This window comes from Beta vulgaris, chromosome 3, assembly GCF_026745355.1.
Source record: "Beta vulgaris subsp. vulgaris cultivar EL10 chromosome 3, EL10.2, whole genome shotgun sequence".
Lineage (NCBI taxonomy): Eukaryota > Viridiplantae > Streptophyta > Magnoliopsida > Caryophyllales > Amaranthaceae > Beta > Beta vulgaris.
In genome coordinates, this window is record NC_079204.1 from 12,203,347 (window position 1) to 12,218,318 (window position 14,972).

General features: G+C 32.0%; 1 protein-coding gene and 1 non-coding gene across 3 annotated transcripts; both read left to right on the top strand.

Moving 5' to 3' along the window:
• Positions 1-729: 729 nt before the first annotated feature.
• LOC104906631 (protein APEM9) lies at positions 730-5,644 on the top strand. 2 transcript variants are annotated; one of them, XM_010695408.4, is made up of 6 exons: positions 732-1,024; positions 1,950-2,114; positions 2,290-2,367; positions 3,681-3,963; positions 4,665-4,987; positions 5,092-5,644. In XM_010695408.4, the coding sequence occupies exons 1-6, from the start codon at positions 942-944 to the stop codon at positions 5,219-5,221; spliced, it is 1,062 nt and encodes a 353-aa protein (XP_010693710.1). In that variant the 5' UTR covers positions 732-941; the 3' UTR covers positions 5,222-5,644. The 2 variants fall into 2 exon arrangements, with proteins under 2 accessions (XP_010693711.1, XP_010693710.1); XM_010695409.4 differs by lacking the exon at positions 2,290-2,367 and having other exon boundaries at positions 730-1,024.
• Positions 5,645-14,767: 9,123 nt separating this feature from the next.
• On the top strand, positions 14,768-14,841 carry TRNAI-AAU (transfer RNA isoleucine (anticodon AAU)). The gene has a single exon. It is a non-coding gene; the product is annotated as a tRNA-Ile (tRNA).
• Positions 14,842-14,972: the final 131 nt, after the last annotated feature.

The window sequence follows — 14,972 nt, forward strand, 5'->3', positions numbered from 1 at the left end:
ATAGTGTTCCTATAGGATATAGTGTACCTAGTTACTCCCTCCGTTTCCTAAAGATCTTCCCTCTTTCCGTTTAAGGGTGTTTCCAAAAGATCTTCCCTCTTTTGCTTTATACCTTATTTGGCAAAACAAATTTCCCTATTTACCCTCTCATGTCACTATCATATGGTCCACCATTACATTATTAATTCAATTTTACTCCCTTTCTCTCTCCTACCTTAACCCCTTTTTATTTGTTTATTTATCTTAACCCCTTTCTCTCTCCTACTTTACTCACACCATGCCTCACACAACTTGATTTTCCTTGGTATCTGTAGGAACAGTAAGTGGGAAGATCTTTAGGAAACGGAGGGAGTATGATATAGTGTACCTAGTTATGATATAGTGTACGTAGTTATGATATAGTGTATCTAATTTTGATATAGTGTACCTATGTATCATATAGTGTATCTATTTTTTATATAGTGTATCTATTTTTGATATAGTGTATAAGTGAGTACTTTTTAACCGGTCACATGCCTGAGACTGGTCCACACTAATTTTAGTGTGAACCGGGTCCATACAAGACGGATCGTGTAATCTTATAAGATTTGATCCCATAACCACAAGATTATACACTCAAATCTTAACCATCACTAAATCAAATAACGTTGGGCATTATATTTATAAAGTAAAATGTTAATTAATGAATATTATAATTATCTAGTTATCTTAATCAGGCTACGTTCTTCTTCCTAAGTTTCTCACCAGGCTAATCCACTTTCCCATTTTGCACATATCAAGTCAATATCGGAAAACTTTGTATAATGAGTAACCTACCGCTTTGTACTACAAGTTGAATGCCCAAATAAAACAATCAGATGATGATATGTGATACAATTTGAGTATTCTCAATCTCTCAGTTTTCTTTGCAAGAGAGGAAAAAGCTTTAATTCTGTACTGTTATGGAAGAGGTAATACACAGCAAAATGACACCTTCTTCTGCATTAGATTCCGTGACATGGGAAGAAATTGACCTTGCTGAAAGGTAATACTTTCAACTCAATTTTCATCAGCATCAGTTTCATTTTCTTTTCACTGTTTTAGGGCTTTCTTTAACCAACATAATTAGACACAAATTCATTTTGTTAACATAACATATACATTTGTATAGAAATTTTGACAAAATTGCAAAAAATTCAAGCTACTCCACTAAAGATTGCTACTTCTTCAAGCAATAAGATACAATTTAGCTAATAATGAAAGATCCTGATTAATTTATATGCTCTTGCTTTGGTATCTGCTTGACATGGTTTTATATGGGTTGAATCTTCACCCCTCTTACAATTTAGCTATTGAGGTGTTAGTTTAATTAGATAGTATCTTACTTTTGTTGTGGAATTGGTGTTTAGTTGAGGAAAATGGGTGTATAATGGAACCAATTCAGGATTAGTCCTTGATCTCATGTTTTCTAGGTCCTGATGGAAAGGGTGAAGTGCTAAGAATAAATAGAGGTTCAAATTGGCAATTTTATGCTCTTCTTTAGTTGAAGTGGTATTTTTCAGGTTCCATTGAGTTTTTGTTCCGTGTATAGACCACAGAAGGTAGTTGAAACTTGACAATCGGCCTCAAGAGCAATAGGCACGATCACACCAGGTGCTCGACTGCTCGGTGGGTTCAATATAAGTTGCTAAGGATACTATTTTAACCTTTGTTCTTGTGTCCTCACTATTTGAATCAATGCTATGATATCGGGAAATTTTGATGGGTTCGTTTATGTCCTTTTGCTTGATTAGCAGGATCTTCATATGAGAATCTTTGGTGATGTCAATATAAGAATTTTTTTGAAGGGAAAGTGTTCTTCTCTCGCCCTTCTCCCCCAGGGTCTTATCTTGTTTCTTGTGTAGTGAGAAAAATGTTTTAGAATTTACAACTAAAGTAAATCATATATTTGAATTTGTTGTGGTATGCAGCTATCTTGTTAGTGGTATGTTTGAGGAGGCAGCGGCTTTGGCCTCTTCTATTTCCACACGTTTATGTGATTATAGACACACATACAGCGAGGATGAGATCCTATGGCACAACATGATGGAATCGTCTGTGATGGTGCTAGTCCAGGCTTGGAGAGAAACTGGAAGGTATATACAATTATAGCTTTTCTTGAATGTTCATTGCTCTTGAATATCGAGGATTTAGAGCATTTGAGATATAAGTATTTTGGAAACTTTAAGAAGTATATATGTATGTTTGAACTTTCTGTTTATCAATACATGTCGATCCAAACTATGATGCTAATTGGAATTTCCATTGCAGGACATCAGATATATTGAATGAGCTCAAGTCTTATTTTGGATCAGTGACTGAAATTCCAGTTCATGTTGTTCTTACAGGGTATTTTCTTATGTCCTGTTTGCTATGTTTTAGGATCTTAATGGAATGCCTTTATAACTCTCTGATAATGCACCTGGAATGAGTATTAAAATATCTGTGGTAAAGATAATGGTGTTGAAGAACCGGATAAGAACACGAGGATATAACATTGAATAGAACTTCCACCATTTGTGTCTTCTTGTGCAACTTTTGTCTCATCCTATCAGAAAACCTTTGGAGTTTGCTTCTGTGCTATTCTTATTCTAGAATACATTGGATACCTTCAACTGAAGAGTGCAAAGTGCAAACCTTGCGTGAAGGTGTGGAGCTAAGAACTTCCCATGACTCTTTTGGAAAACTCTTTATTTTTCTCTTCAAAACCGCAATTGATCAGCCATTCTTAAATGCCGAGGCCATTGCTTCTCTTTTTTGATCTTACTACCTTCTTGCTATAATAGAATAGTATCTATAATTATGAACTTATGATAGGAGTACAAGTGACTGTATTTAAAGAACATTCAAACTGTTGGAGTCAGATATTTACTTGAGTAATTCAGGCATACAGCCACGAGCCCCATAATTATGTGAAGAAGCTCTTTCATTTGATTAGCTCTTGTTATTAAGAATGTGCTGGAATATTAGTATTACATGTTTAGGGTGCGTTCTCTTCACCTAAATAAATTAAGTTTTAGGACATATAAGTTCAGATAGGTTCCTTTTCAAGGTTGTTATTACTAGGAGACTTCTACTCTTTGCTTATGGAGTAGATACTCTTCCTAGCCTCTGTCGTCTCCTGTCAGTGTAGCACTTCAAAATCTTATAGTGCTTGGCCTGTGTTTTAAAGTTACTGCTGCAAGTAAAGTATAATCAGTTTATACTCCCTCCGTCTCAGAATACATTGCCTATTTGTCTCAATATATTTATCCAAATTCTTTTTTTGGTTTGGACTACAATTCAATTCACTCCTACTTTTCTCTTTCCTCAATATAACGATACCCATTTCTCCAATCATCCACTTTTTTAATCCCAAGATCTTGAATTGCAGCTTATATTCCCTCAATCTATGTGCCAAAAGCAACATGAATTGCAGCTTATATTCCCTCTATCTATGTGTCAAAAGCAATTAGGTAATGTGTTTTGAAACCGAGGGAGTATATTGTAAGCTGAATAAGATATCCTTTTTGCTAAAGCCTGCTAGCAGGAGGAAGGCAGGTTGGGAAATTAGTTTTCATAGAGTTTATTTCCACCTTTTTCTTCATCTAAGGTCTTAATGTTTTCTTTTGAAACTGACAGGTAAAAAAGTTCTAATTTCTGCCTTTCATGTTTTCTTCCAGCGCATGTGTGCAGCTCTCAGGTGGGCATCCCTCTAGAGTTCGTGATTTTCTAGAGGATTTTCTTGCAAGATGGCAGTTCAATAACGAGAAAGACCATGTTTCTGTGCGTCCAAATGTGCGAAAAAATGATGTGGTACTATCTGCTAAGCGGTCCACATTAGAAGTGGACCAATATCTCAAAGTCGTTGAATTTTATGCAACACTTCTGGGAATGGTTCTAAATGATGTTGACCATGCTCTTTCATGGGTTGAGCAAGCCCAGTTACCAGAGGAAGCAAGGCAGGTATGCACATCACTGCAATATTCTTTACTATTCGCTGATCGCAATCATTTCAAGATCACAATGTCACTAAAAGCTTACTCCCTGTGGAATGATCACAGGCTAACAGACATATAAACCTAACTCAATCAGGGAGAATCAAAAGGTAGACTTAAAATGGGAAGACCACGCAAAGGTTGACTTATTTAAAACAATTTTTCCTAATTGATATAGTCAGTCATACATTAGACTTTAGAGGTCTTCTATAGTTCTATGACAGTAGATTTGCTTGTAATATGTACTTTCTCTATCCCAAATTAGTTGGAATACTTGTAGGGCAAAAAGTTTTAGGAGATAAATTGTTAATTGTTTTTTTTTTTGTAGAGAAAAATAGATGTGATAGGAGAGAAAAATAGATGTGAATTGAAATAATGGGTTCAAAAGAAAAGGTAAGATATAATAACAAAAATGGTTGGACCATGCAAAAAAGGGAATATGTTGAGAGTATTTTGGGATGAAGGGACTAGTAGACAGTAGTCTACAAAGTTTCTCCATTAATTTCATCTAAAAGCAATTTTCACCCCTTTACCTGTGGCAAATATTAATTGCATGTTTAATTTTCCATTTATAAACTAGTTGCTTTACCTGCTGACATTGTAGTTCCCAGTTCCCACATCCTGAAAACTATCTTCTTTTCCTGCTGCTGAATTCGTTTTCTTCTGTAGGATCTCTTGAGGAGACTCGTCTCTCTGAATTCTCTTAAATCATCTAGCTCACTTGGTGCAGTTTCAGTATCAATGGATGAGGAACCTGAATGTCACCCTTTATCTTTGAAAGAAGTTAAACAATCAGACAAGACCATGACAGTCCTAAGTACCCAATGTCACAATAGCGTTGTTGATACAAAACACTCGATCTGGATATCTTTGCAGAACATGACCCAGAAAACTTGCCATTCTGTTATTGCATCTAAAGGGAAGATCTTCATTGGTTGTTTGATCTTTTTGATCTGCTATTTCATCCGGAAGAAACGAGAAACCATAAAAAGGCAAGTCAACTTCACCTTTCTGAAAATGTTTCTTCTGGCAATGCATAAAACCAAATGCTATTATTGTGATATTTATTTCTGAATTATGGTTTTTTCCCTCCCAGGGTTGTTTTAAGGCGAGTGTTATCAATGAAACAAGCTTTGACGGACCTCTGGAAGCTTGCATTTTCATACCAAGTGAACCCATTGGCTGCCGTTCAGCCCCTTCCTACCTCAGCAAACCGGAGCAGGTGATTGTGCATGGATGGACGATAGTGCCTTGATCTTGATATCGCAAAATTCACCATAAGCTCAAATCTGATTTTGTTTTCTTCTTCTGAAAGAACATTTATCTGATGGTGCTTATTGTGGTGCTATGGTGATGAGTGCAAATTGCTGCAATCAGTCAGGAGTTCATTGTGGTAGGTCCCCTTATGGGAGGGGAAATGCCTCAGTTTGAGGTGTGGTTGAACCATCTGTAAAGAACAAGAAATGTGCAAGACAAAATATTCAGTTCATATTGACTCTGTATGTGTATGGATCAAAAGTGGTTGATTCATGCTCAATCCTTGATATGTCATATTTATATATAGTTTTTAGATGCATTTTGATTGCATTTAGAACTCCTTTTAGAGCATTTAGGTGTATAATGGAATGAATTACGTAAGTTGTGCTCTACTACTCTCCGTTTGCGTGTTTTGATCATTTTCAGGTTACTTTGATGCAAATTGATTATGATTACCTAAGATCAAGCCTATTAATCATTGAAGATGAAGATATCTTACACAAGGATCACAATGCATCATTTCGGGACAATTTCGAGTTAGAATGAAGCAAAGAGTTGTTGAAAGAAGTGTCAAAACTGACACCTGTTCACTATTTTGATCATAACTTTTGATAGAAAATTGATAATTAAGAAATTCCAGTTGGGTTGGAAATTAGACTTCAAGGGCTTTCCAATGATAGGTCACACGCCCAAATCCGACTTCTGATTTGAGAGATACAGCCTTCGCAAGTTGACGCAAAATCGCAGTTTCTTCGCCCGGTCGACCGGGCGAAATCAAAATTTCACTACGATGCAAGGCAAATTAGCCCGGTCAACCGGGCGAGAAAAGATCCAAAATCGCTTGCGCGCCCGATCGGGCGGGTTCGCCCGGTCGACCGGGCGGATTTGCTTTTTTGTCGTAATTTGCTGATCACCGTCGCCCGACCGGGCGGATTTCGCCCGGTCGCTCGGGCGGTTTCTCGGGACGCGTTTTTTCGGGTTTTTTTAGCCGGTTTTGTATTTAGTATAAATAGGTTTTAGTATTTTTCGTGGAACCTATCTTATTTTCTACGTTTTTTTAGAGCAAAACACTTAGTTTATTCTCTCTAGTTTTGTTGAACCTTTACATTTGAAGATTATATAGATCGTCGATTTCCTCTTTCATCGTTCTTCAATCATTTGGTATTCTTCTCTACTTAGTTTGATTTCATGAATTCTTTTACTTTGATTATGTTTATTGCTTTTAATATCATCATGAGTGAGTAGTCTATTTCTAGGGTTTAGAGAGGGATGTCATGTTTATACTTTTTTTATTGTGGTTTGATGTTCTTCAATAATTGGATTGAATTAGAATAATTCCTATTGATTTGTTATACTTGTTTAATTCATGTAATTGCGCAATATCATGAGTTATGTTTAGCTAATAAGAATTAGAATCGAAAGATCATATTCATTAGAGGCTTGTTACAATAGGTAGATTTGATTATGTTGAGCGACCGTACTGGCATATGTTAATCTAGGAGTTGTTAATGCCTAACCAAGGATTAGCGAAATATTTCATTTATTCGAACCTCAATCCAAGTGTTGTTGAACTATATTATATTGATTAAACTGGTATAAGCATGGTGGACCGATCGATTGCCCTAGGCTTTTAATTATTTGATAAATTCCCATTTTTCTGCGTTCTAGTTCATTCTAGCCTAGTTATTAATTCCTCAATTATTTTCCTTTCTGGAAGTAGTTAGATAATTGATATAAATATGTAGAACTCCTCTCCCTGTGGATCGACCCGTATTTGCCAGTTTCTGCTAAACAGACACCGTGCACTTGCGGTATATTTTAAAACCCATCAATCCTTCCGATCGAGTCTAGTCTGATCGCTATCGTTATCGTTAGTGTACATTGGGCCTTTTGTTCTTTTGACGTTCTTAAGTTGTCACGCTTGGTGCATTGCTTGTGTAGTTAATTATTAGTTCATCTTTATTTGTATTATTCCAATCCTTCATGGTCTCTGATCTACACCTATGATCATAATTGAAAATTGTTATGTTTACTGTAAGGTTATGCTCTGAATATGTATATATGTGTTCAAAAGGACTTGGACGAGATTGTCTCATTCTAGCAAATGACTGAGACGGCCTCCAAAACAAGATTGACACCGACGTTACAACATTCAACCAACTTCTCGCTCCTCATCTTCTTCAACTTCATCTTTATCCTATTCCCTCACATCGCCGTATACGACGTTCATCTTCACCGATGTGGTATACCAAACATGGTATACATCATCACCGATGTCTGCAGAAAACACCGATGTCTGCAACACCGATGACTGCAACATATTTGACATACAGTGATTTTAAAAGAGAGAGGAGAACAGGAAGAAGAAGAGGTGAAGGTATCTATATATAGAGCTGGCAAAATATTACCCAACCCGCCAACCCGACCCGAACCCAACCCATTAATAATGGGTTGGGTCAAAATTTTGAACCCGTTTAATTAAATGGACGACCTGACCCAACCCGTTTAATTAAATGGGTTGGGTCAGGTTGAGAATTCCAACCTGATTTTGACCCACCTAACTCATTTATGAAAAAACAAGCTAAAAAACCCCTAAAAGAATTTGGAGTACTCTACTGCTCTTACTTAATCATTACACTTAAGGTTAAATAACTACTTACGAAGTTGTAATGATGTTAATTTTGAACATTTGTGTTGATTTTGAACAAAAGTTATGTTGATTTTGAACAATATTATCATATGGTTATATAATGAATTAATTTTAATTTGGTGCCTACTGTTATTTGCAAATAAATTATGTTGTTTTTATTTTTTTTCTAGAAAAAACACGAAAAAAAATTTAAATGGGTCAACCTGAAGATTGACCCGTTTATCATAAGGTTGGGTTGGGTTGTAAATTTCAACCCGTTTAAGTTAACAGGTCAGGTTGGGTCAAGGGATTCTCAACCCGCCAACCCACCAACCCAACCTGATCTTGACCCAACCCGACCCATTACCAGCCCTATATATATATATATATATATATATATATAGGGGTAGGATCCGCTGAAAACAGCTCTTAATCTGAAAACTGAAAACAAGGTAACTTTTAAGCCCTTTGGGGTAACTTTTAACACTTTTAGGGTAACTTTTGTCAGTTTTAGGGTAACTTTATTATATTTGTAGTTCTATATATTTCAAGGGTAACTTTATTTATTATAAGAGTAACTATTACCACTTTTAGGGTAACTTTTACCATTTTTAGGACAACTTTTTAGATTTTAAGGGTAACTTATTTTAATTTTGATTATAGTTAAACCTATGAAGGATTCGAACCTACATCGTTGTGTCTTACACAATGTTTTGCCAATTGAGCTAATAGGTTGTATGAATTTCGCCAAATATATGTTAGTGAGAGGGGGTAACAAAGAGCTTTAATACAGCAACTAATAACAATTTTTGGAAACTAATAAAAACAGAGTATGCTACACCATAATGAACAAGATAAAAATAACAGAGAAGAACACCAAAAGTAAAAAGTAGACAATACCACATGAAACGAAAGATTAGGAAAATTAAAATTATCAGTTTTACATCAGAGAAAGCAACAACATCCAAGTAATGTAACCATAAGATTTCATAAACACGCAATATAAAGTTACCCTAAAAGTGCATAAAGTTACCCTTGAAATATATATGAAATTACCCTAAAATTGCTAAAAGTTAGCCTAAAAACGGTAAAAATTATCCTAAAAGTGGTAATATTTAGTCTTATAATAAATAAAGTTATCCTTCAAATATATACAACTACCCTTAATATAATAAAGTTACCCCAAAATTGGCAAAAGTTATCCTAAAAGTGTTAAAAGTTACCCTAAAGGGGTTAAAAGTTACCCTTGTTTTCAGTTTTCAGCCTAAAGATAGTTTTCACGAGATCTCATTCCTATATATATATATATATATATATATATATAAAACAAGGTTCATTTTGCTTATGTGTCAAGCTAGCATTATTCAATGTTCACTTCGCCTACGTGTCACGCTACTACTACATTTGCCACGTGTCATCGCCAAATTCGACACTCTATTATATAAAGTGTTCACATCAAAATTCTGATGTCACATGGCGTGATAATTTCCTTCCAAAAAAAACTACCTTGAAATCAAACAATGATATTAGTGTGGGAAGTTTTAAACAACTGCCTATATTATAGCTGCCAATCAAATATAATTGAATGTTTTTTATTTAAAATTCAAAATTCACCCACCAAGAATTGTTATTATAGTTGCGGAAAAATAAAGGTAAAAAATGTTATTATATAAGATGTTCATGTAATCACACCCTAATATAAACTGATTGTCCAGAAAATTAGAATGTGCATTAATCCTAATTTCAATCTCAATTCTAAATTTTCTAAATGACAGTTAATATTCTAATATATTAAATAAATTTTCACTAACTGTTAAAACTTAGAATCTTGATTTTTTCAATATATTTCTCACTCACTAACTGTAATAAATTAGAATATTTTTATAGATTGGCATATTCACTATTTCATTTCAACCTCATGTTATTGTTTCAAATAATTTGAATCTTGATTCTTCTCACTCACTGTTATCAATTATAAATTATATGACTCATTTTAGTATTATAATTATAAGATATATATAATTGCTAAAAACTACATGCAAACATAAAATCATGGAAATTTCATCATAATCAGTCAAAAATCATTTTTTTAAAATAAACTTACCAAATAATTCCAACCTACATTGACCCATTTAGAAAATTTCTTCGAACTCCATTGAATCCAACTCCTTCATAGATTTGCGATTTTGCATGCGGTCTTTAAGTCATTTTCACTTTGTAGATCGAATGATGTACACCTTGGTTGCATTAAGGGATTATAGTAACCATGCTTCAAATGCAAAAAACATAAAGATAATCAAAGGCTTAATTTCTTCACAAAACCCACATGCGTGAGTTTTATAATTGTTGTTGTTGCAAAAATCGATGACTTGAGAAGATAACAATTCAAGATGTTGGAGTATAATTTTGATCGATAATTTGTGGCTTTAAAGTATAAAAATGTAGCTACTTATAAATGAGAGATTGTAATTGATTTGCTTGAAGTCTCTAGATTTTAGAAGATGAGTAGGCGTATTTTTTGGACTTAATTTTTGGAGGGTTTTGATGGAAAATCGAAGAGGAAGAAGAATGGCGGTTGGTAATGGATAATTGTTCATAAAGAAGTTTAATATATGGTACATCAATATAAGGAAGATGAAGAAAGAATCATCTCATTTAAGTTCCCTGAATAATCTGAATACAAACATTGTATAAGTTTGCTATAAAGTGTAACAACTTATAAAGTATTGTATATAAAGCTTGATATAAAGAGTTGAAAATAAAGTCTGATATCTTATTGTATAAGTTGATATTAAGGTATATAAAAAAATACAATTTTTAAACATATTATATGGTTTTATTTTTTGATGTATACATAACTAATTATCAGGTCAAAAAATTGGTTTTTCTTTTTGATGCATAATGTACGTACTTGATATATGATGTATGCTTTTGATATAGTTGAAGAATATTTTTGTGGACTGTGCACATAACAATAAGAAAAAAAATTATATTGTTAACTCATAAGAGCCCTTTATTGGATATATCTAACAGTACGACCAATCATAATTTCAGTATAAAATATATAGCGAGTTATTGACTTGGTGCTCGAAATCTAGATCTCAATTTCATAAGGACTCTTAATGAAAGATATATATAATGAAATATATTGTCTATTTGATAAATTAACTCACATGTTTTTTTTTAAAATGATGGAAAACGTAATCACTATTTACTTTGATTAAATAATATTTAATACATAGGCTTAATTATAATATTTCGGTAAATATTTATGAACTTTACAACATATTTTTGGCGAAACTATCATAAAATCTTAAATTTATCATTCCCATGTAATTTGCAGGGGTCAAAAACCTATACTAAAATTTTCGATCAAATTTATTAGTAGCATAAATTATGTCCATCACACATGAGAACCATGGTATTAGGGGGCTATACTTTGTTTTTGTGTGTAAAGAAATTGATATAGACATTTAAATTGACTATAAGGAACAATGGCATAAAATTACTTGAGTTTAAAGTATCTATGAGACAAGTTTTACCGTAAAAAGTTAGTTAAAGTTAAATAAATGACCTAAGCAGGTCCATTTTTTATAAGGCCCGTTCTAAGAAAATAAGAACAATCATACTACTATTATAGATAATTACAAGTCATAATCTTGCAGCACAAGGTCGTAAGCCAGTTTTAAACTATTTTAATTACAAGTTTCTAAATTTTTAATCACAAGGCCATAATAAATATTTCAACCTAAAATTACGAGATAAACCTCATTCACGAGTATGTTGGAATGTAAATATAGAAGTTTGAAATTGTTCTACAATACAATTCTAAAAATCGAAAAGAATATGAAAAAGAACAGGTCATATGGTGATTAAGAAATAAAAGGCAAATCAAGACAAAAATATGCCATATTTGTATAATTTTTTTGAGTGATTTTCTATTTAAATTAATTTTTTCACTTAGAAATTTAGAGATAACCCCATTCATTTGATGAAAATCATGCTATATAAACTTTGAGATTGTTTTTTAATACAATTTGGATAATCATATCATTAAAAAAAATAAAATTTGTAATAAGATAGTTTAATAAGAGAGATGAGTTGAGTGGGATGCAGAAAGCAAGGAGTATGAAAGTTGTTGCATGATTGAGTGACAGTAGTGCTACACATTGTGTTTTTATATGAGCCTTTGTATAAAACGATAGGCAGAACAAAAGCTTCTTCATTTCAACTTTTTTTGTTTAAGAATATTTTTTGCAAAGCAAGTAATTATATTAATTAGAGCAACCAGTTACAACCTAAAACGAACCAAGAGAAAGTAAACTTTTGCTTAGCAAAAAAAAAAAGTTGGTCGTTCACATGTTTTATCATGACATTAGCTACATCAATCACTGAACATACGGGTCATACGTCATTTATTTTTAATACACGATATGATTATGAAAACTTGAAATCAATCAGCTACTATTCAAATCATGATTTTAGGAGAAACATCCTAAAATCTTAAATTTATAAACAAAGTATTTCCCCCACATTTTAATGTGTTTTTTTTGTTTATTTACGTAATTATAAATGTATATATCACGATTACAATATTTTTAAAGGTTAAAATATTTAACAAAGGATTAATATATATTAAATATAATTTTACATTGTATATTCTTTTAATCTTAAATACATGGATTCTAATAATCACGGATTCAATATATTTCGAATAAAAACAACTACTTAATATACAAAATGATGTTGTCGCACATTATACACGGCTCCAAACCATTTCTACATAAAACCTCCCGTGCATTTTTGCACGGGTGGAAAGCTAGTAGAACTGATAAAAGAATATACATAAACTGATAATATGTGACTTAATCGTACAAATAATATTCATGAACTTATAAAAGAATATACATAAACTAATGATATGCGGCTTAAACTAATTATATAGCTGCAGTCGGTCTTATAGGAGATCGTTTACTTTTTATTTATGATTAGGCAATGGCTCAAGCTCGATATAAGAAGAGAATGTAATCACATTGTTTAATCCATCTAGTGACTAGTTTAATCCATTCGATGAGATTGACGGGTCAATTTCAAAATTGTTTGTTGTAGTTTGAGATTCAAAAGGAAACAAAAAAAGGAAAAAAAACAAGGGACGACTAGGTTGGTGTGAGATGTCTAGAGATAGTGTTGGGTTAGGGTAAGATGAAATGGGTTTGATTGGAGAATGTAGACTTGATTTCGTCTAATTTTAATGTAAAATTAGACTGCCTATTCTAATAATTTGTGTATAGTTTAAACTGATACAAAAGTGCCTTAAACTGATTAAATAAAAGTCATATTCGAACCCGTGTTAGCCAAGATGCTTTGATATATGTGTAAATATAATAGGATTCAACAGAAAAATAATCTATTACATTATATTAAAATAAAAACAAAAAAGACACATGTGAGTATGTGACACTCTTATTAATTTGTTTATTGCCTAAATTATATAATGGAAAATCTCAGGGCCTGTTCTCTTCGGCATAAAACAACTGAACTGAACTGAACTTATTGGAGCTAAACTGAACTTAACTTATCAGAGCTGAACTGAACTGAACTGAATTGAATTGAATTGAAATAAACTGAATGTAATAAATATATAAATAATATTTTAAACAAGAATAATATGAATATTAAATAATAATTATAAAGATAAGTAATAATTGAATAATAATAATAATAATAATAATAATAGTATTTTGGATATTTTTAAATGATAGTTATATATAAATAATATTAATAATCATAAATTAATAATAATAATAATTAATGATAATAATGATAATTAATAATAATTATTTTATATTATTTGTATTAATATATTAATACTTGATGATGATATATAATAACAATAATATCTAAGAAGTAAATTAATATTACTATTTTAATAATTAGATTTAATAATATAAAAATATTTAGTAAACCGTCTTGACGCGATTTGATTGGTTTATGGGATAAAAAAAGTGGGTTTATTTGTGCTTTGACCTAAATCATGTTCCTCCTAATAATAATAGTAATAATAATGAGTAAAGCTGTAATAAACAAAATGATATATAGAAACAACAACAACAACAACAACAACAATAATAATAATAATAGTACTTAATAGTAATGATATATATTTAAATAATAATAATAATAATAATAAGAGTAATTAGTAAATTAAATTATACCAACATAATAATAATATTTAACAAAATAATAATAAAAGAATGGAGCTGAACTGAACTTATTGGAGCAGAACTGAACTGAAAATAAGTTGGGGAGAACAGACCCTCAGTCTTCTTAAATTATAGTTTTAATAAGCTAATTTTGTTAGATTTTTGAATAGATAAGTGGAAATTTTAAATTAAGTCGTTCAAATTTTATCCATGAAAAAATATTCTTTTACGGATAATGTGTCAAGCTAAGTTTATGTTATATAATATATAAGAGGAATCCTTTAAAAAAACGATTAAGAGGAACTTTTGGAAATTATAAGGAGCCCAAAGAAATATTAACAAAATAGTACTACCTTCGTGACTTTTTCATGGTTACACTTTGAATTTTGACACAACTTACAAGTTTATATTTGACTATCATTTATGATTGATGAATAAGGAAAAATAAGATCATATCAAATCTTATTTAATTCGTTTTGATATATATACATTTAGAATATCAACTTTTTATAATTTTTACAAAATGTTCAAATATTTATATTGGTAAAAATGAAAAGGTAAAGTATAACCATTTAAAAGGAAGCGGAGGGAATATGATATGGTCCAAGACTCCAAGTTCACTTTCACCTTCAAATACAACGGAACAAGACGAATTCACTCAAGGGGAGAAACATATAACATCCGGCCCATTAGCTCAGTTGGTTAGAGCGTCGTGCTAATAACGCGAAGGTCGCAGGTTCGAGACCTGCATGGGCCAAATTGCTAGATTTTTTTTTTGGCGTAATTTAGAGAGCCAACTTTTGTTGTGTCTTATGGATATGTCAATCCTACTCAGTTGTACCTAATACTCTTATGGGAAACAGAAGCATAAATTATCCTCCATGGTAT